The following is a 21,004-nucleotide window of genomic DNA, read 5'->3' as shown; positions in this document are numbered from 1 at the left end:
GAAGGAGAGTGATGGGGTGCTACGCCAGATGACCTGGCCTCCACAGTCACCAGACCTGAACCCAATCGAGATGGTTTGGGGTGAGCTGGACCGCAGAGTGAAGGCAAAAGGGCCAACAAGTGCTAAGCATCTCTGGGAACTCCTTCAAGATTGTTGGAAGGCCATTTCCAGTGACTACCTCTTGAAGCTCATCAAGAGAATGCCAAGAGTGTGCAAAGCAGTCATCAAAGCAAAAGATGGCTACTTTGAAGAACCTAGAATATAAGACATATTTTCAGTTGTTTCACACTTTTTTGTTAAGTATATAATTCCACATGTGTTAATTCATAGGTTTGATGCCTTCAGTGTGAATGTACAATTTTCATAGTCATGAAAATACAGAAAAATCTTTAAATGAGAAGGTGTGTCCAAACTTTTGGTCTGTACTGTATGTTCAAATATAATTAGGTATGTAAAGTAAATAAATATAATAAAGTGCATGCAGACCAAAGATGCCGCACATAGAACACACAACTCACATTTCGGGGTCCCTTTCTCAAGGGCTTTCACCATGGCCAGGAGAAAGCAAAGGTGAAACACGCGAGGATATCATGGATGGCACGGTGTCCATCAGAGGCATAATAATCCCTCTTAAATAAAGTGCTATGGTTGGTGTAGTTCCCACAGGGATAAAAGTTCTCCCGTTCTGCAGATTAGTGTTGGATCCCCACCAATCAGTAGGTTAACACTTATCATGAGGATAGGTGATAACTTGTTTTAACTGAACAATCCCTTTAAAAGAACCATCTAAAATCTCAATTCTGTTTTCTAACCTCAGCTATCGTTTAGTTTCAATGAATCACATGTTTGGAGCTCAGGATCTGTCAGTCTGAATCATCACATGATCGCAAAATGATTAGTCAGTAGATGTTCCTCCCTCGCTAAATAACATTTTCTATCCAGGACTTGGATATTCAGCAACTTTTAGGACAATAATGGGGCATCTGGGATTATAGAAGTAATCTCATTCTCAGCTCTAACACATTAGTTTCAGGTCACTGAGCAGTTTTCTAATTAAAGGGCTATTCGACGGTGATTACAAATGTAGCATTGTTTACCAGGGATGGTGTATGCTATACAGGAAAAGTTATATTGCTATTTCATTTACCTATAGCATAGACCTCCTGATAAAATAATTACATAGAAGATTGATATTCAAGCAATTTAACTAGATTTATGGTATTTAACCGGTTCAGGACCGCCCACTGTACATAAACGACGGCGCTGCCCGGGCTCTGGGCAGCGCCGACGTTTAAAAACGGTGGGTGGTCCCGCAGCGCTCAGGACCCCCAGGGTCCTGCTAGCGCTGCGGTACCGGTTCAGAGCGATAGCTCTGACATGTGGCATCATGGGGACCTGAATGGATCAGGTCCCCATGATGTTAACCTGTTCCTATCTTCTAGATGCCGCGATCCATAGCGATCGCGGCATTTAAAAGATGGTGACAGCCGGTCGTCGGCGATCGGGACCCCCCACATACCTCAGGAGCGGCGGGGATCCCGGTGCTGTGACCTCTGACATCATCGAGACCTGATTGGCTCAGGTCTCGATGATGTCAGCGTCACACCAGCCAATCAGAGAGATCACCAGGGAAGTTTGTTTTAGCAACAAACTTTCCCGGGCGATCTGCCTGATAAATACACTGTTTCTCCTCCGATCTCAGTGAGAGAGCAGAGGTGAAACACTGTGACAAGAGCTGTCAGCCTTGCCACAGTTAAAGTGAAAAAAAATAAAATAAAAAAGAAAGTAAGAGTTAGGGTTAGTCAGTCCTGTCAGATCAGTCAGTCAGTCCTGTCAGATAAGTCAGTCAGTCCTGTCAGATCAGTCAGTCAGTCCTGTCAGATCAGTCAGTCAGTCCTGTCAGATCTATCAGTCAGTCAGTCCTGTCAGATCTATCAGTCAGTCAGTCCTGTCAGATCTATCAGTCAGTCAGTCCTGTCAGATCTATCAGTCAGTCAGTCCTGTCAGATCTATCAGTCAGTCAGTCCTGTCAGATCTATCAGTCAGTCAGTCCTGTCAGATCAGTCAGTCAGTCCTGTCAGATCAGTCCAGTCAGTCCTGTCAGATCAGTCCAGTCAGTCCTGTCAGATCAGTCCAGTCAGTCCTGTCAGATCAGTCAGTCAGTCCTGTCAGATCAGTCAGTCCTGTCAGTCCAGTCCGGTCATTCCAGTCCGGTCAGTCCAGTCAAAAAATATAAAAATAAAATGGCCCGTCAGACTTATACCGCAGAGGAGGTGTATGCCCTGCTGTGTTCTGACACTGATGACAGCGCAATCTCAGATGGAGATATGGATTTTGAGGGCTTTAGCAGCGGCGACACTGAGAGCCCAGAAATGAGCAGTGATTCTGGTCCATCCTCAAGCCCAAGGACCAGTACAGCAATAGGGGCAAATAGCGCTACTGGAGAAACGTCTCCAAATCAGAGAACACTGCCCAGTACAAGCGCTGTCCCTGCTACTAGTGAATTGGCGCACCCCAGTGCTTTGCCACATGATCTAGCATTTCCCAGATGGGAGGCTTTGGATTCGGCTGCTCCATTCAGCCCTGATTTCAACGCCACTCCTGGTATAAATGTGGAGGTGGAAGATTTTGGACCAATTCATTTTTTTAATTTTTTTTTTACAGACAGCTTGCTAGAGCATATTGTCGTGCAAACAAATTTATATGCATCCCAATTCATAAGCCAGAATCCCCGATCTTACTATGCTAGGGCAAATTTATGGACACCAACTAATGTCCCGGAAATAAAAAAAATTTTAGGACTTACATTTGCCATGGGGCTTGTTAAAAAACCGAGCATTCGATCCTACTGGTCCAACCACCCTGTTCAAGCCACCCCTATGTTTTCAGTCGTTCTGCCTAGGACCCGTTATGAAATGCTCATGCGGTTTTGGCATTTTAACGACAATAGTCAATGCCTGCCCAGAAATGCCCCAGAACATGACAGGTTATATAAAATTAGACCCATCATTGAAAATTTGTCAGAAAAATTCTTAAGCCTCTACACCCCAGCACAAAATATTTCTATAGATGAGTCCCTTGTAAAATTCAAAGGAAGACTGCACCTCAAGCAATTTATCCCATCTAAAAGGGCAAGGTTTGGAATAAAGCTCTATAAAATGTGCGAAAGTTCAACCGGATACACATCCGCTTTTCGCATATATGAGGGGAAAGACAGCCAACTAAACCCACCAGGATGCCCTACTTATCTGGGGACATCTGGAAAAATTGTTTGGGAGCTGATAAGTCCATTTTTTCAAAAAGGCTACAATCTATATGTGGACAATTATTACACCAGCATACCACTATTTAAAGTCTGGTTGAACACAACATCGGGGCTTGTGGGACCATCCGTAAAAACCGTCAGGGGCTTCCACAACCATTGGTCAACCAAAAGTTTCAAAAGGGGCAGTCAGGGGCTGTACGCAACGGAGAGCTGCTTGCCCTGAAATATAGGGATAAGAGGGATATTTTTGTCCTCAGCTCGATCCACACAGATGCCACAAGGGCCACTGTAGAACTAGGATCCACCACTCCGAAGCAAAAACCTGTGTCAGTCATTGACTACAACAAACACATGGGGGGTGTGGACCTTGCAGACCAGGTTCTACAGCCATACCAGGTATCAAGAAAGTCCTATACCTGGTATAAAAAGTTGGTTATTTATTTGTTTCAGGTGGCCACATACAATTCTTTTGTGTTGTACAAAAAAGCAGGAAATTCAGATCCTTTTCTTGATTATCAAGAAAAGGTAATTGAAAATCTTGTCTTTCAAAGTGTTAGCCCCGCTCATCCATTAGAATCTGAGGATGTGAAAAGACTCACTGAGCGACATTTTATTGCACTTATTCCAGCAACGGAAACAAGAAGGAACCCCCAGAAAAGATGTCGTGTATGTACTAAGAGAGGAATGAGGCGTGATACCCGCTACTATTGCCCACAATGCCCATCATTGCCAGCCTTATGCGTCACTGACTGCTTTAAAATCTACCACACAGAACCACGTTTTTAAACTGTAAAAATGTATCCCAATTTGTCACTCAAACATTTGGTTCATTTAGTGAATGACATATTCGAGTAGAGCTCACTTAATTTCCAGGGGGGGTTCTCCAGAATCTAAACCTTCCATTGCGTGCTTGTTTCTGGAAATCATCCATTGAGTTAAAATGGTCACTAAACCCATAGATGAATTCCCAGAGGGGTGTCATTTCCAAAATGGGGTCACTTCAGGGGGGATTCTTTAGCTCTGGTACTCTGAAAAGTGCCAGAACAGCATAATCCCCCCTGAAGTGACCCCATTATGGAAATGACACCTCTGTGGGAATTCATCTATGGGTTTAGTGACCATTTACCTATCTACTTATTTTCCCACCACTAGATTAATTTATACAGAGGAGTAGATTGTAAAATTCGGTCACTTGTTGTGGGTTTCCTCTGTTTAGGCACCTCAGGGGCTCTCCAAATGCAACATGGCGTCCGCTATCCATTCCAGTCAAATTTCCATTCCAAAAGTCAAATGGCGCTCCTTACCTTCCGAGCCATGCCGTGCGCCCAAACAGTGGCTTTGCACCACATATAGGGTATCAGCGTGCTCAGGAGAAATTGCACAACACATTTTGGGGTCCATTTTTTCTGGCTGCCCTTGTGAAAATTAAAAATTTGAGGCTAAAGTAGCAGTTTTGTGAAAAAAAGTTAAATGTTCATTGTTTTCTTCCACATTCCAAAAATTTCTGTGAAGCACCTGAAGGGTTAATAAACTTCTTGAATGTGGTTTTGAGTACCTTGAGGGGTGCAGTTTTTAGAATGGTATCACTTTTGGGTATTTTCTGTCATAAAGGCTCCTCAAAGTCACTTCAAATTAGATGTGGTCCCTAAAAAAATGTTTTTGTAAATTTTGTTGTAAAAATGAGAAATCGCTGGTCAACTTTTAGCCCTTATAGCTTCCTAACAGAAAAAAATGTTGGTTCCAAAATTGTGCTGATGTGAAGTAGACATGTGGGAAATGTTATTTATTAACTCTTTTGTGTGACATATCTCTCTGATTAAAGGGCATGAAAATTCAAAGTTTGAAAATTGCAAAATTTTCAAAATTTTCGCCAAATTTCCGATTTTTTCACAAATAAACGCAAGTGATATCGAAGAAATTTTACCACTATCATGAAGTACAATATGTCACGAAAAAACAGTCTCAGAATCAGGGGGATCCGTTGAAGCGTTCCAGAGTAATTACCTCATAAAGTGACAGTGGTCAGAATTGAAAAAATTGGCCCGGTCACGAAGGCAAAAACAGGCTCTGGCGCGAAGTGGTTAAAGAACTTTTCAAAGGACATTTAAAGAGGCATTCGAATTTAGAAAAAGTGATTTACAAATACCTTATTAGGAATTCTGCGTAAATATGGTGGGTCCCCCATCTAGGAACCTCCTGTATTTGACTAGCCTACATTCTTCTGTTCTGTTACAGCAGGGTTGCACAACATTTTGCAGTCCAATGACCACATTGCCATAATGAATCAATCCCAAGGGACACAAAAAATGTAAAGGGGTACTTACATGAATACATCACCAAAACCACTATTATGAATAAATCACCAGAATCAAGTTTTGGGTATTTGAGAAAGATTTGGAGAGTTTCTGTTCAGTGTTTGCTCCAAAAGCTCAGTGTAAACACACCCAAATTTGCACTGAGTTTTTGGAATAAAAATTGAGCACAAACCAGCCAAATCCTCCTCATAGTCTCAAAACTTTTAGTTTTGTGGATTTTTCAGTTTTAACATAGCCATGAAATACGTTATGGATTGCTACATGTGTACAAGATCAGAACCACTGTCAGTAAATGGAAGCAGCGCCAGAACCATCGTCAGTACATAAATGCAGTGCCAGAATCACCATCAGTATATGGATACAGCTCCAGAACCATCAGTACGAGTGCAGTACCAGAACCACCTTAAGTACATAAATACTGTGCCAGAACCACTGTCAGTTGATGAATGCTCTGCCAGAGCCACCATCAGTACATGAATGCAGAGCGAATGCAGCTCCAGAATCACCATTAGTACATGGATGCAGAGGCAGAACCACCATCAGTATGAGTGCAGCGCCAGAACCACCATCAGAACATGAATGCACTGCCAGAATCACCATCAGTACATGGTTGCCAGAACAACCGTCAGTACATAAATACAGCGCCAGAACAACTGTCAGTAGATGAATGCTTTGCCAGAACCACCTCATTACATGGATGTAGTGCCAGAACCACTGTCAATACATGAATGAAGCGCCAGAATCACCATTAGTACATGAATGCAGCACCAGAACCACCATCAGTACATGAATTTAGAGCCAGAACCACTGACAGTACATGAATGCGGTGACAGAACCGTCTGTTTGATTTCCATTTTGCATCTCTGTCATTCTAGCAGAAAAAAAGAGCAGCATGCTGTGCTTATTCTTCAGGTAAAAATGATGGAACCACAGGACAGTGGCTCTGACGCAAGTGTGAAACCAGCCTTATACTAGAAAATGGCTAAAAAGTATCTTGTGTTTTAGAATACCTTAAACTTTAGTGCATTCCATACACAGGTAATTAATTTTAAAGGGAATCTGTCAGCAGGTTTTTGCAATGTAATTTGAGAGCAACATGAAGTAGAGTGAGAACCTTCTTCCAGGGATGTGTCACTTACTGGGCTGTGTTTTGGTGTTTCAATAAAATCAGTGTTTTATCAGCAATAGATTATTACTACAGGATTAGGTGTTTCATGCCTCCTAGTCCAACCAGGCCCCAGCACTGATTTGTAGCCCCTACATCATGGTGCTCCCAGATTACATAGAAAAAACCTGCTGACAGATTCCCTTTAATGCAAAAGATGCAATGCCTCTTTTTTGAGACGAAGCTGCAGGTAAATTCAACTCTTGCTGCCATGTTTTCTTGTTGATTACAAATGACCACTCGAGGTTCCAGTAGGAGGACACTTTGTGATCCTCTTTATTGTAGGGCAGAGATGTCAAACTCAAATACACAGAGGGCCAAAATAAAAAAACATGAACAAAGCTGTGGGTCAACCTTGAATGTATTAAAAAAAGTCTACAACTGAGGAAGTTTTTTCTTATCAACAAATATAATGATGAACCTTTTCATATGGAAACAAACTTAAAGGGGTTGTCCCATGAACAAAGTATATTTTAATTAATAGATCTTAGAATAAAATAAACACATAATCATAAATGGGACATACTGGAATAATGTAATATGTTCTGTAAGAGCAGTAAAAAGCCTATGGCCCAATAGCCTAATTTAAATCTATAATGACAAAGGATAAAAAAAACTTGAATTAATAAACAATACAGATAATACAGTATGATGCCAACAAAAGTTCCACCCAAATATAGTATGATACCCAATCAGTGAGTTCCTTCCCCATGCACGGTATGGTGACCCTACTCATCCATTCCCAGCAAAGAATGGTGACCTTAACACAGTATGATGCCCCAACTGTGATCCCCACACCGCCCTCCACACACTATAATGGGCCCCACATAGTCCTCCACACAGGACTATAATGGGCCCCACATAGTCCTTCACACCGTATAATGGGACCCACATAGTCCTCCATAAAGAATACTGGTCCCACATAGTCCTCCATACAGTATAATGGGCCCAACATAGTCCTCCATACAGTATAATAGGCCAAATATAGTCCTCCATACAGAATAATTGGCCCACACAGTCCTCCATATGGTATAATGGGCAACACATAGTCCTCCATACAGTATAATGGGCCCCACATAGTCCGCCATACAGAATAATGGGCCCCACATAGTCCTCCATAAAGTAAAATGGACCCCACATAGTCCTTCATACAGTATAATGGGCCCCACATAGTCCTCCATATAGTATAATGGACACTACATAGTCCTCCATACAGTATAATGGGCCCCACATAGTCCTCCATACAAAATAATGGGCCCCACATAGTCCTCCATATAGAATAATTGGCTCCACATAGTCCTCCATACAGTATAATGGGCACCACATAGTCCTCCATACAGAATAATGGGTCCCACATAGTCCTCCATACAGTATAATGGGCCCCACATAGTCCTCCAAACAGTATAATGGGCCCCACATAGTCCTCCATACAGTATAATGGGCCCCACATAGTCCTCCATGCAGTATAATGGGCCCCACATAGTCCTCCATACAGTATAATGGGCCCCACATAGTCCTCCATATAGTATAATGGGCTCCACATAGCCCTCCATACAGTATAATGGGCCCCACATAGCCCTCCATACAGTATAATGGGCCCCACATAGTCCTCCATACAGAATAATGGGCCCCATATAGTCCTCCATACAGGAAAATGGGCCACACATAGTCCTCCATACAGTATAATGGGCCCCACATAGTCCTCCATACAGAATAATGGGCCCCACGTAGTCCTCCATACAGTATAATGGCCCCCACATAGTGCTCCATACAGTATAATGGGCCCCACATAGTCCTCCATACAGTATAATGGGCCCCACATAGTCCTCTATACAGTATAATGGGCCCCACATAGTCCTCCATACAGTATAATGGCCCCCACATAGTGCTCCATACAGTATAATGGGCCCACATAGTGCTCCATACAGTATAATGGGCCCCACATAGTCCTCCCTACAGTATAATGGGCCCCACATAGCCCTCCATACAGTATAATGGGCCCCACATAGTCCTCCATACAGTATAATGGCCCCCACATAGTGCTCCATACAGTATAATGGGCCCCACATAGTGTTCCATACAGTATAATGGGCCCCACATAGTCCTCCCTACAGTATAATGGGCCCCACATAGTCCTCCATACAGTATAATGGGCCCCACATAGCCCTCCATACAGTATAATGGGCCCCACATAGTCCTCCATACAGAATAATGGGCCACACATAGTCCTCCATACAGTATAATGGGCCCCACATAGTCCTCCCTACAGTATAATGGGCCCCACATAGTCCTCCATACAGTATAATGGGCCCCACATAGCCCTCCATACAGTATAATGGGCCCCACATAGTCCTCCATACAGAATAATGGGCCACACATAGTCCTCCATACAGTATAATGGGCCCCACATAGTCCTCCATACAGAATAATGGGCCCCACATAGTCCTCCATACAGTATAATGGCCCCCACATAGTCCTCCATACAGTATAATGGCCCCCACATAGTGCTGCATACAGTATAATGGGCCCCACATAGTCCTCCATACAGTATAATGGGCCCCACATAGTCCTCCATACAGTATAATGGGCCCCACATAGTCCTCCATACAGTATAATGGGGGGAGGGTCGCAGAGCTTAACGTGTGCTGTAGGGGAACCTCATGACAAACATTTTATACTGCTGTTTTGTTGAGGTTGCAGTGAACGTGCAGCAAAACCAAATATGTTACATGAGGATTTGGCCAAGTATTTTGTTGCGTAATTGCCGCAGACTTCATCATATGCATAACAAAGAAGAAATTTAGCGATTAATTCCACGAAACAATAATTACCACAATGCAGATTTGAAAAACTGTCAATTTACATATGGAAAATATCTGCAAAACGTAGTAGATAAGCATTTGTTAAATCTCATTTTCATTGCTTCTACTGTATTAGGATTCAATTTTACAAATGGAAAATCTGTGTGACAAATCCACAACTAATATGCTTTTATCTTTTATGAGATCAGGAAACTTTGGCTTCCTCTCCCAGGAACAGCGCCACTATTGTCCATGGGTTGTGTTTGGTATTGCAGCTAAGTATTATTCAAGTTGCAATACTGAACACTGCACATGGAGATAAGTGATAAGTTCTGGGAAAAAAAAGCAGCCAAGTTTAAATAACCTTTTCAAAGGTAATATAAACAGTTTTGATCTTGGACGTAGTGTGGGCAAATATCCAATAGGTTATCTGGGCAATGTGATTTGATATCAAAGCAATTAGTCAATGCATATCCTTCATAGAAAACAGCTACTAGTGTTTCACCCAAATTATAATTATCATATTTAAAGGGATTGTCCACTTTCGGTGACTATTGTTTATTGGGGAGAGGCATGTTGCACTGGACATTCATGAAGAATGATACAGTGGATGTCAATGCTCAATACTTGCCTCGGGCGATGCCAACCCGTGGTACACCACTGCTTTGAGTTTCTCACGATTTTCTAAGCCGGGTTTACACCAATCAAGTTGAGGCATTAAATGACTGCCGATTGGCTACTGTTTGCCATCGTTCTCATCAGCACGTCTCCCGGTTACCCAATACCCAATATGATATGCTGCCGAGAATGATAAATCGGTCAGAGATGGGAAGGACTGGCCGGCGGCTCTCCCGATCCGAGCATGACAGCTTCATGTATTTCTATGCAGTTGTCACACTTGAGCTGCCGGCCAGTCCGTGCACTGCGTTCCGATCTAGGTCCATTTTATATGGCAGTCTGACTGCGCCCTTACACTTCCCAGGAATTCTCATTCTTAACAATTGTGCATTGTCGGTGCCCTAAAAGATTGCAAACCTGCCCAATATCAAAGAAATAAATCTGAACAATCATAAGTGACAAATGATGTCTAAGATTTTAGAAAAGTCCAGTAATGACCAAGGTGGGAATTGTAATAGATTTTTTTTCTCCAACAAATGGTTGAATAGAATTGATCAACAGTGACTGGGGATTGCTAATGGATATATGTTTTAATATGATTTTTCCAATCAGTGATGTTTCAATGGCAGAGGAAGAACTTGCAGATTGCCAAAAGTCCAACAGGTTGTGGTACTCCGTAATAAAGGCTGTTTCCTTCCTTTCTTTGGCGCAGGGTGTATACCAAAGTGGCTGAAGGGAACTCTGCTACGCAATGGTCCTGGAAAACACTCTGTTGGGGAAATGTCATATAACCACTGGTTTGATGGTCTCTCCCTATTGCACAGCTTCACTTTTAAAAATGGTAAGTACAGTATTCAGAAAGGCTGGTATAGGAATAGGAAAAAATTGTAAATAGGTCAGAAAATGTCAACGGTTTCGAGTGTCGGAATGAAATGATGAAGACTCATATGTGACACTTTGATGACCTGTCTAAATAGGGCAAGGAAGGTGGGTGAGAATCGGTCAGGGCAAAGTGCCAATACCCCAATACACAAAATTATGGTCCGGACAAAAATTACCCCAATGTGACCAAGCCACAATCTGGTCTATGAATCGGGTAAAGATGAGTGATTCTCGAAAGTGCTGAAGATTGGAAAAGTCAACTTGTGACTATTGTATCTTCCCCTTTCTCATAGAAAAGGGAAGGCTTTGACCCGTACCAGTAGGGAATATGAGAAAGGGAAGAGTTCTCACTGACCTAAAGGTCAGTATATGACAAGTTTAGGATAAGGTTTTTTATTTCCTAGATGTGGTGGGACTGTAATTTTGTCTATACAGCTGTATATTAAAGGGTTGGGTCAATTTAGAAAAATTCAATAGAGAAGGAAAAAGGTCTCTAACTAGATCTTAAACATAGACCCCTGTAAATAAAATGCAATTTTTTATTTATATAACTTTAAAATGGTACAAAATGGCAAAAACACACACCCCAAAATTAAAAAAACTTGATAAACACTGGTTCAGGATACCTCACCCTAATGCCATACCTACCTGACCCCTATCTAACAGCGGAGGTTGGCACTAGTGATGAGCGAGCATGTTCGTTACTCAAGATTTACGAGCGTGCTCGGGTGTTTCCCGAGTATCTTCAGCGAGCTCGGGTGTTATGTTTTAGTCACGCTGTGTGCATGATTTGCGACTGTTTGACAGCTTTAATACACGTGAGGAATGCCTGTTTCTTAGGCATTCCTCACATGTATTAAAGCTGTCAAACAGTCGCAAATCCTGAGCATGGAGTGACTAAAACTTAACACCCGAGCACGCTGAAGATACTCAGTGAGCACCCGAGCATGGTCGCTGAAAGGGTTAACAGAACATACTCGCTCATCACTAGTTGGCACCCTAGGTTAGTGAAGTGGCGCTCCTGTTCATCGCGGCTCACCCTGTGATGCTCTAGTGATCTCAATGCAGAAAAAAGCCAACCTCCGCTGTTAGGTAGGGGTCAGGTATAGGTGGGGCATTAGGCTGAGGTATCCTAAACTAGCATTTATATATCAAATTTTTACATTTTTGTGTGTTTTTTTGTCATTTCGTACCATTTTAAAGTCATATGAATAAGAAATTTCACTTTAATTACAGGGGTCTATGTTTATGATATAAAGGGTTGGGTTAAAAAAATCTTCTATTTTCATAACGTTAGCACTAAATAAAGGTTGACATTTGCTATACATTCTGTTTGAAATGTGGTTGATGAGCCGAGGTGTCCATGTACAGATGTTGGCTTACATCTGCTAATCAGCTATCTCAAATAGAATTTTTTTTACAGTGTCTGCACTTTCAGTGTTGTGTTACACAAAATCTGTAAGACACATATTTTTCCGTTACAAATTTTGCAGCAAATCTGCACAAAAATTCCCTACGATGTCCTCATGTGTTGCATGCAGACTGCTTGTGGATTTTGAGGTTACGTTTCTGTGGCGCCCCTGAGGGTTCAGTCGCCACAGAGGTACTGCACCTCACCCAGAGGTGTGGTGTCTCCTTCTCTCAGGTAAGGAGGGAGTGCTGCCCGGACCCCCAACACCCGCATTCAACACTACACTACTCCAGGCCGGCTGGAAGGGCATTATGCACTTCTTCTGCAGCCCTGTCCCTGGCTGGAGTGGGGGGAACCAGAGTGAGGGGGAACCAAATAATGGGTGTGGGTGGAGGAAGGAGTTTAGGGGAGCAGTTGTTAGGAGTATAAAAAGGGAGGCCATCTTGGTAGGGAAGTCTGTTGAGTGAGTAGTAAGGAGAGGAGGGGAGCAGAGCCTCTTCAGGAGCTCTGCTCCATGACTGGGGCCTAGTGAGAGAGGCCCAGGAGAAGAGCAGAGGAGAAAGGCTTCGGTAACATAAGGGATCCCAGGGGTACGGAAGGAGCAGGAAGCCACCTGTACGCCCATGTCTGCCAAGTGTCAGAGGGATCAGGCTGCAAGAAAGGAACCTGTCCCTGGACTAGCCGTGTTACTCCAGGTCTCGGCTGGAAAACCGGAGGCTTCTGCACTTCCATGGTGCAGTTGCCACAGTCTCACCCTAGTCACCGTGAAGGGTCAAGTAGGTCCAGGAACTCCAGGTTGCCCAGAGGGACTTCAGAGCACCCGATCGGGACTGTGTGTGGGAAGCGCAGGGCAAGAGGGAGAAGACCCAGCGCGGGAAGTCGGTCTAGAAAGGAACATACAAAAGCAGGGTTCCGTCAAGCGCTCCTGATATACTTGAGAAAGTGCTGAACCCCTTTTCTGGTGGACGCAGTGCAACACGGGAGGCTGACACCCGTACAGTGTACCTGAGGAACTTGAACAGAACTGTGAGTAAAACTCGGATGACTGCACTCCATTGCCTACGTCAGTTATTTCCGCTGCGCCATCTCTCCTGCACCACAAGCCCCAGCATCACCACCATCTGCAACTACACTGCCCCAGGGGGCTCTCTTCACCTGTGGGGAGCGGAAACATCCCAGCTGCCATCCCATCACCCCCGGAGGTCTGCAGCAGCGCCGGTAACCATTACCGGAAACCACAGGTGGCGTCACGACACAAACCATGCACTAAAAACCCCTTTTTCAAGAGAGACCCCAGAGTACGGGCCCGGGAGCCGACTGCCGTGACATCCTAAGCAAGGTAAAAGGCCCGGGTACCGAGTCCCCTATATCTCCCTGGGTGACACATTTCCACGATGAGTTTTTTACGCTGCATTGTTTTTGAAAAACGCCAGTAACCTATTTTAATAATAGGTGCAGAAATGGTGCAGAAAATTGGCAACACCAAAAACACCCCAAAAGCTCATGGGAACGTAGCCTGATACAGATGTTCTGCAGATGAATTTCACCTTCTCTGCAGGTAGACTGCGTGAACCTTTTTATTTTCATCCATTGACTCTTAGCAATGGATCAGAGAAAAACAGATAAAACACGGATGGAAAACTGATATAGAAAGTGTCTTCAGTGTGTTATCCGTTTTATACCGATCCCCATAGACTTTAATGGCTGATAGATCGGATACATGGTTCCGTTCTTACAGCCCACCCACTGTAAGAATGTGTTCATGTTACAAAATTGTGGTAAAACAGCTTAGTTTTTGCTGTGATTTTTTCCAATATGTATGAAATTAGTAAAAGGAGGAGTTTCCTCAGTTTACGGCATGCTGCAAACTGAAAAGCTAGAATGTATCATCACACCTCGCCATGTACAGAAGCGTTATCTGTGCTCCATGTTTTTTGCACTTTGATTAGATCAAACATGTCGATGCTCAAGAAAATAGATGGTGCTCTCCTATTAGGAGTGGAAGGACTGTATGGTAAAGGTTGCTTTTACATTGAGCTTAGGCACCCATTTGGTTGGCACTTCAGGGCTTACGTCCAAACCCCCCACAAAATGGAATTTGGGTATATGCGCCAAAGGAGTGATAGTGTCATGCTAGGTATGGGAAGAACCAAGTGTATGATGATGAGAAAAGGGGGGAGCCCAGCAACTAGGGAAGGGGAGAGTGGAGACCCCTAAGAAGATCTAATGACACACTGACTCCACTATCGTCTCTAAATAGGTTCCACACCTATCGCCAAGCAGGATACCTTAGCCCTGGCTGTCCCTAGAGCTAGGCCCTAGGTAGGGAGGGGGAGGGGTGAGCATTAGTCAGCCCACTGCAACTAAAGGCAAACATGGTAAGCAGGCAAGGGGATACACTTAGCTTTGGGAATACACCAAAGAGATCACGACTACAATCCACAAAGGAACTCCAAGGAGAATCTAACCGACTGATAGAACTCCAGACCACTGAGTCCTAGAGACGGAGGGATGATGAAAGGATCAAGAAGGTGTCTGCAAGGCCAAGCGCAGTGACCTTCTACAGCCGGATCCAGAATGACTGTCTGTCAAACCTGACACATCCGTGACACATAGACTATAATGGTGCTGGTAGAGCGAACGTGCGATCTGCTGTGCATCATTTTTGGGCGTATATGCCTACTGGAGGTGAACACTATATGTAGTAGACCGCATCTGGGTGTCCACCTCCAATAGACCTGTACGCCCGAAAATGATGCATGTGACAGCGCTCATTCGCTCTGTTGGCTATGGGTCCTTCGGCGCATATGTCAGAATCCTGTTTTGCAGATGGTTCGGATGTAAGCCCCGACGGGTCCACTGAACGGGTACCAGAGCGCAATGTGAAAGCACCCTAAGTGGTGCAGACTTATAAGTTGACCCTGGAGCCTAAAAGAACTCATGTACTGCTGCATGAGAAATGGCACGGGTTGGTGAACTATTACAGATTTTACACCTGGTCCCACGAGCTTCAAATTACGTCTTTGGTTACACAGCTAAATTACTATTTTTTTCCAGAAACTGAAGTCAGGACACAAATACAATGGTCACTCACTATACATAGAATTTCACATACCCAGTTCTGGCATTTTTGACCAAACATACTGTATATCTGAATGAATCAAAGTTCTTAGTTTTTTCTTTCACGAGATGTGCTTTCTTAATTGCCAGGTGAAGTGTACTACAGAAGTAAATTTCTCCGCAGTGACACTTATAACTCTAATATGGAGGCCAACAGAATAGTGGTGTCAGAATTTGGCACAATGGCTTATCCGGACCCCTGCAAAAACATCTTTTCCAAGTAAGTTTCAGCCTGATGTTGTCTTTAGCTGCTTATGTTTTAGCACTTTTTTTTTTTCAAACTCCCAACAGCTACCTGTAGAGCCTTCAAGAGAACCCTCACAGTGTTTTTGTTACCACACTTGAGAGCAGCATGATGTAGAGGCAGAGACCCTGATTCCAGCGATGTATCACTTACTGGGCTGCTTACTGCAGTTTTGATAAAATCACAGTTTTGTCTGCTGCAAATCTAGCAGTTCTCTGAATGCTGAGCTCTGTATAACCCCCCTGTAACACCAATGATTGGCCACGTTCTGTGTACACTATGCATAGGCAGAAAGCTGCCAATCAATGGAGGGGGCAGGGTTATACAGAGCTCATTAATATGGAGGATTACCTGGCAGCAGATTTACTAGTTCTCTAGTGATAATCTCCTGCCGATAAAATTGTGAATTTAGAAAAACTACAGCAAGCAGCCCAGTAAGTGACACATTGCTGGAATCAGTGCCTGTCTCTACTTTTGCTTAGGTGGCAAAAAAGTTGTGATGAATTCCCTTTAAAGCAAACTATAGAGAACTATGAAAAGCAGATACAGCAGAAAGCAGTTTAGATATACAGTGGAGAGAGCATATGGAACTGTGCTGAATACATATGCACTCTGAATATACAAAGACCTGACATCCAGCCTGTATTACAGGGAGAGACACTCCCACAAGAGAAAATTGAAAACATGGATTCAGCTGTAAACTGCATATCGGGGGGTGGGGTCTGATAATAAATAAAGGAATGAAGATTGCATACTGAAACTTAGTGCAAATTTATGAACTAAAGGCAACCACTAACATGTAAAAATAATATTTCTCATGCCACAGGTGTCCATGGTCTCTAAGGATGCAAAATTCACACCTCTACACTACAGGCACATGACCAATTTTTTATAGCTAGAATTGGCTTTATAAATGTTTGTATTTATTTTTAATATGTTATACTTATATTACAGGGCCTTCACTTACCTGTCACATGTAATACCCGAGTTCACTGATAATTGCCTTATTAATATTATAAAGTTTGGTGATGATTATTATGCTTCCTCGGAAACAAACTTTATCAGAAAGATTGATCCTGAGTCACTGGACACACTAGAAAAGGTAGGACTGTTGCTTTCCTACATAAGCAGAAGTACAAACTAATTTCTAAAAAAAAAAACAAGGTGGATCTATTTGCACCAGCTTTCTGTTCTGGGCCCCAATTTTAGCATATGCCAGTTTTATTAAAGAAAAGCTTATCATGAAGTTTATTAAGAGCTGCCCACCTCTTAACTCCCGAACCCAAAATGACATATAGGTGTATGGAGGGGCTCAGGAGCCCAGTAAGTGTCAGCATATGTGTCTAGCAGCAGCGACTGGAGCTGAGCTCCGATCGCTGCTGTTAAAAATTTGTGCAGGGGCGTCCATAACTTTGACCAAAACTTTATATATGTTTTTATTTCCTAATGCAGTTACTATTTCATTTTCTGTTCTGTCCGGCATTGTGGCCATAATAAACAGGCTATAATCCTATATATGTTCTTAGGTTTTTATTTTTTTTTACAGGTGGATTATTTGAAATATTTAACAGTGAATTTAGCAACTTCTCACCCCCACTATGACAATGAAGGGAACACTTTAAATATGGGGACATCTATTGGTGACAAAGGGAAAACAAAGTATTTGATTTTTAAAGTTCCATCAAAAACAGAGGCAGGTAAGACGGAAAAAAATAAATATTAATTGATTCGAAGGTCATACAAAGTTCCTATCATTCGAAAGCCACAGTTTTTAAGTATTTTAAGTTATACCTAAAGCTGATTATTTATTTAATAAGTTGCGGGCCTTCGTGAGCAGCACAAGGTCAGGACTGGTTTTCATTTACTGACAGAAAGAAGAAATCTTGAAAACTTAAGATTAAATTGCAAGGAACATTTAAAAAAAATGCAGAACTTTATATAGTAAAAAATAGGAAACCCCTTTAAAAGGGTTATCCAGGGCTTTTTTTTTTACTATGGGCCTAAAAACTAATCCTAATAATAAAATTATCTGCCTGTTCCACCCGGCACCGGCTCAGATCAGTCACCGATTGGCCATTTAGCCGCTCAACGTCAACAGAGCAGCTCTTCCTCTTCCTGGCTGCTCTGTAGACAGGGTGTGACTGTCGACGTCATGCTGATTGACAGCTGGCTCCCTGCATATAGGCAGCGTGGAGCCGGCTGTCAATCAGTATGATGTCGGCAGTCACGCCCTGTCAACAGAGTAGAGCGGAAGAGAAGCCACTGCTCTGTCGATGTGATGTCAGAGGAAGCCGTTGGATCGCCGGCAGGAGCTATCTGTGACTGCTCAATGCCGGAAGATCCGCGCCCGGGACAATAGGCAGGTAGTTAGTTCTTAGACCCAAGTGTAAAAAAAATAAACCGTCCTGGATAACCCCTTTAAGGCCTTATGCATGTGGCTGACATCACTTTCACAATCAAAGAGCTCAGTGACTTTGGCTGAGTTGACAGTATGAGCCGCTGAGCTTACTGATTGCCTGCAGCACAGTCAAAGTGATGTTAGTTCTGCTTGCAGTACCATACACCGGGATCAGCGGTGTAGACTCAGCGCTGGACCCAGGGAGGGTGAATATAGCCCAGTTTTTTGTTGCTTTTTCTGACTCTGTTAATATAATGAATTCTTCTGCCATCATCATACTGTATGTCAATGTAAGATAATCATTTCCCAGATAAAGATAAGAAGAAGTCGCCTCTGAAAAGTGCTGAGGTTCTGTGCTCCATTCCTGCACATCACCTTTTAAGCCCGAGTTACTATCACAGTTTTGGAATGACAGAAAATTACGTCATCCTGATAGAGCAGCCTTTAAAGTTGGACATCTTAAAATTGGCAACTGCTTATTTTCGTGGAGTTAACTGGGCTTCATGCATCAGCTTCCATAGTGATGACAAGGTACGTTCTCTCCATACTTAGAATTGTGCTTATTAGGAAATAGAAAATATATAATTTTATTAGCATATTGTGCTAATTAAATGCATTATGATCAACGTACTTGATGATCTTGTGTGTCACCATACTGGAGAGACAGAACGATTTTTTTTTTTACCAAGTGTCATTTATTCTGGGTTTTTTTTCCACTGAAGCAGGCAGAATTTTTTTAATCCATTGACTTTTAAAAATAGATCAGTTAAAAAAATGAAACTCCGAAGTATAAAGTCTGTCTTCCGTGTTCTATTCGTTTTACACTTATCCCCATAGGTTTTAAAGGGAAGCTGTCATGTAGAAAAACACTATTAACCTGCAGATGTGAAGTTAATCTATAGGTTAATAGCATTCTGACACTGTGCGACCGCCGCACTGAGAGCCCCGCTGCCAGGAGGAAATTAACTTCATTCCTCCCGACAGACTCAGGTTTTTAGTAATAGAGTTGGGCTGGTGCGGCTTCCATCACCACTCAGTGCATAGTGAGTGGTGGCTGTAACCGTGCCCCCGGCATTGACTGACAGCCAGCTCCAATGCTGAGCTGGCTGTCAGTCAGTGCTGGGGTGTGGTTTCAACCACTGCTCACTATTCAGAGGGGCTCTCAGTGCGGGTAACAATGCTATTAACTTGCACATTAACCTCATATCTGTAGGCTAATGCATTTTTTTACATGACAGGTTCCCTTTAATGGCCAAGTGAGATCCACAAAATTGGAACAGAATAGGACCTGCTCGGAGTCATACGGATCTCACTCTCATATCCATGATTTTAACAGATGTGTGGATACATCCATTCCATTCCATGGATCTGCTAAATAAAATTGGACAATACTATGGCGTGTCAAACGGAGGTGTGAATGCCGCCTTAGACTAAGGGGGTTGCATGAAACAACACGTACAAATACAATTTTATGTGCCCCTATCAGCAGCAACTGCAATCCCAAAAATCCAAATTATGTTGTGTAATATCATCGGTGGCTCCAATTTAATAGAAGAAGGACATTTCTCTTAATTACAATGTTCTGATGGCTGGGAAATCCATTTTCGGTCAGATTTACAGTAGCTTATTTCACGGTCCGTAATGCCCAGACAGACAGGACGTATAGCCTCATACACACAATTGGGGGCATAAGTTCGGGTCGGGAGACCCGCCGCCAGACCGGCACTGCAGTCCGTATACAGACCGTGAAATACACTCGTACATCCATACGGCCTATAGAAATGTGGCCGCACTGTCTCCCCCACCTCCATGTCGGCCATTTACTCCCATGTTTTGCATATCTTGTATGGGCTTCTGTTTGTACACAGTGTGTCTAAGGCTATGTTCACACATGTCACAAATATTTCTTTCTCTTTCGATACTTTTTTAGACTTGGTTTCACATAGTTGATAAAAGGACCAAGAAGCCTGTTGCAGAGAAGTTTTACAGTGACGCTTTGGTGTCCTACCATCACATTAATGCCTACGAAGAAGACGGCCATGTTGTGTTTGATATTATTGCTTACAAGGACAATAGTTTATATGAAATGTTTTACATGGCAAATTTAAAGAGAGACCTCTCTCAGAACACAAGAGTGACCTCGGCACCAACCTACATGCGGTTTGTGGTCCCCCTACAGTATGACAAGGTCAGTGTATATATGTCTCATAGAAAACTCTTTGTTGTGGAAATTCTATGATACTAAAGTCGAATATTTATTATAATATAGGTCTTCTCGCTCACTATGGCAGATTAAAGTGTTAGCAGTTGCTGCTCGGTCACTAATCTGGCACATTAGGCCTCATTTCCTGTCTAAAGTAAAAACTGTCTTTGTTGCCAATAGCAACCAATCAGAGCTCAGCTTTCATTTTTAAAACAGCTCTGATAAAATGAAAGCTGTGCTGTGATTGGTTGCTATGGGTAACAGACTTTTCAGTGTTTTGATAAATCTGCCCTAGGGTCTGCAGTCATTGTTAGGCCTCATTCAGATGTACATGTTTTTTTTTACAGAAAAAATACATACCCATTATAGTCTATGGGACTGTTTATACACACATTTTTTTTTGAGGGAGCGTCTGCAAAATAAAATAAAAAATATAATGAAAATGTCTGATTTTGATAAAGTCAAAACTGCACATTGAAGTCAATAGTGCGTGAAAAGCACGGGCATGATGCTGGCATCCTCGTACTTTCCGCTTTTCACTGACTGTTTGCTTAACCCCTTCAAGACTGGCCAATTTTTCGG

The 21,004-nt window shown here is 42.9% G+C and overlaps 1 protein-coding gene across 1 annotated transcript in view; it reads left to right on the top strand.

Moving 5' to 3' along the window:
- Nucleotides 1–21,004, top strand: part of BCO1 (beta-carotene oxygenase 1) — a 42,400-nt gene that overhangs the window by 7,549 nt on the left and 13,847 nt on the right. The window contains exons 3-8 of the mRNA XM_073659119.1: nucleotides 10,877–11,005; nucleotides 15,668–15,797; nucleotides 16,776–16,923; nucleotides 17,368–17,518; nucleotides 18,530–18,750; nucleotides 20,150–20,407. Coding sequence (XP_073515220.1) covers nucleotides 10,877–11,005; nucleotides 15,668–15,797; nucleotides 16,776–16,923; nucleotides 17,368–17,518; nucleotides 18,530–18,750; nucleotides 20,150–20,407 — 1,037 coding nt within the window. The remainder of the gene's footprint in view (nucleotides 1–10,876; nucleotides 11,006–15,667; nucleotides 15,798–16,775; nucleotides 16,924–17,367; nucleotides 17,519–18,529; nucleotides 18,751–20,149; nucleotides 20,408–21,004) is intronic.

The sequence above is a fragment of the Phyllobates terribilis genome, unplaced genomic scaffold, assembly GCF_046119375.1.
Source record: "Phyllobates terribilis strain yellow unplaced genomic scaffold, ASM4611937v1 Scaffold_13__5_contigs__length_258822181, whole genome shotgun sequence".
In the NCBI taxonomy this organism is placed as follows: Eukaryota; Metazoa; Chordata; class Amphibia; order Anura; family Dendrobatidae; genus Phyllobates; species Phyllobates terribilis.
This window is presented reverse-complemented; position numbering and strand designations above follow the sequence as displayed.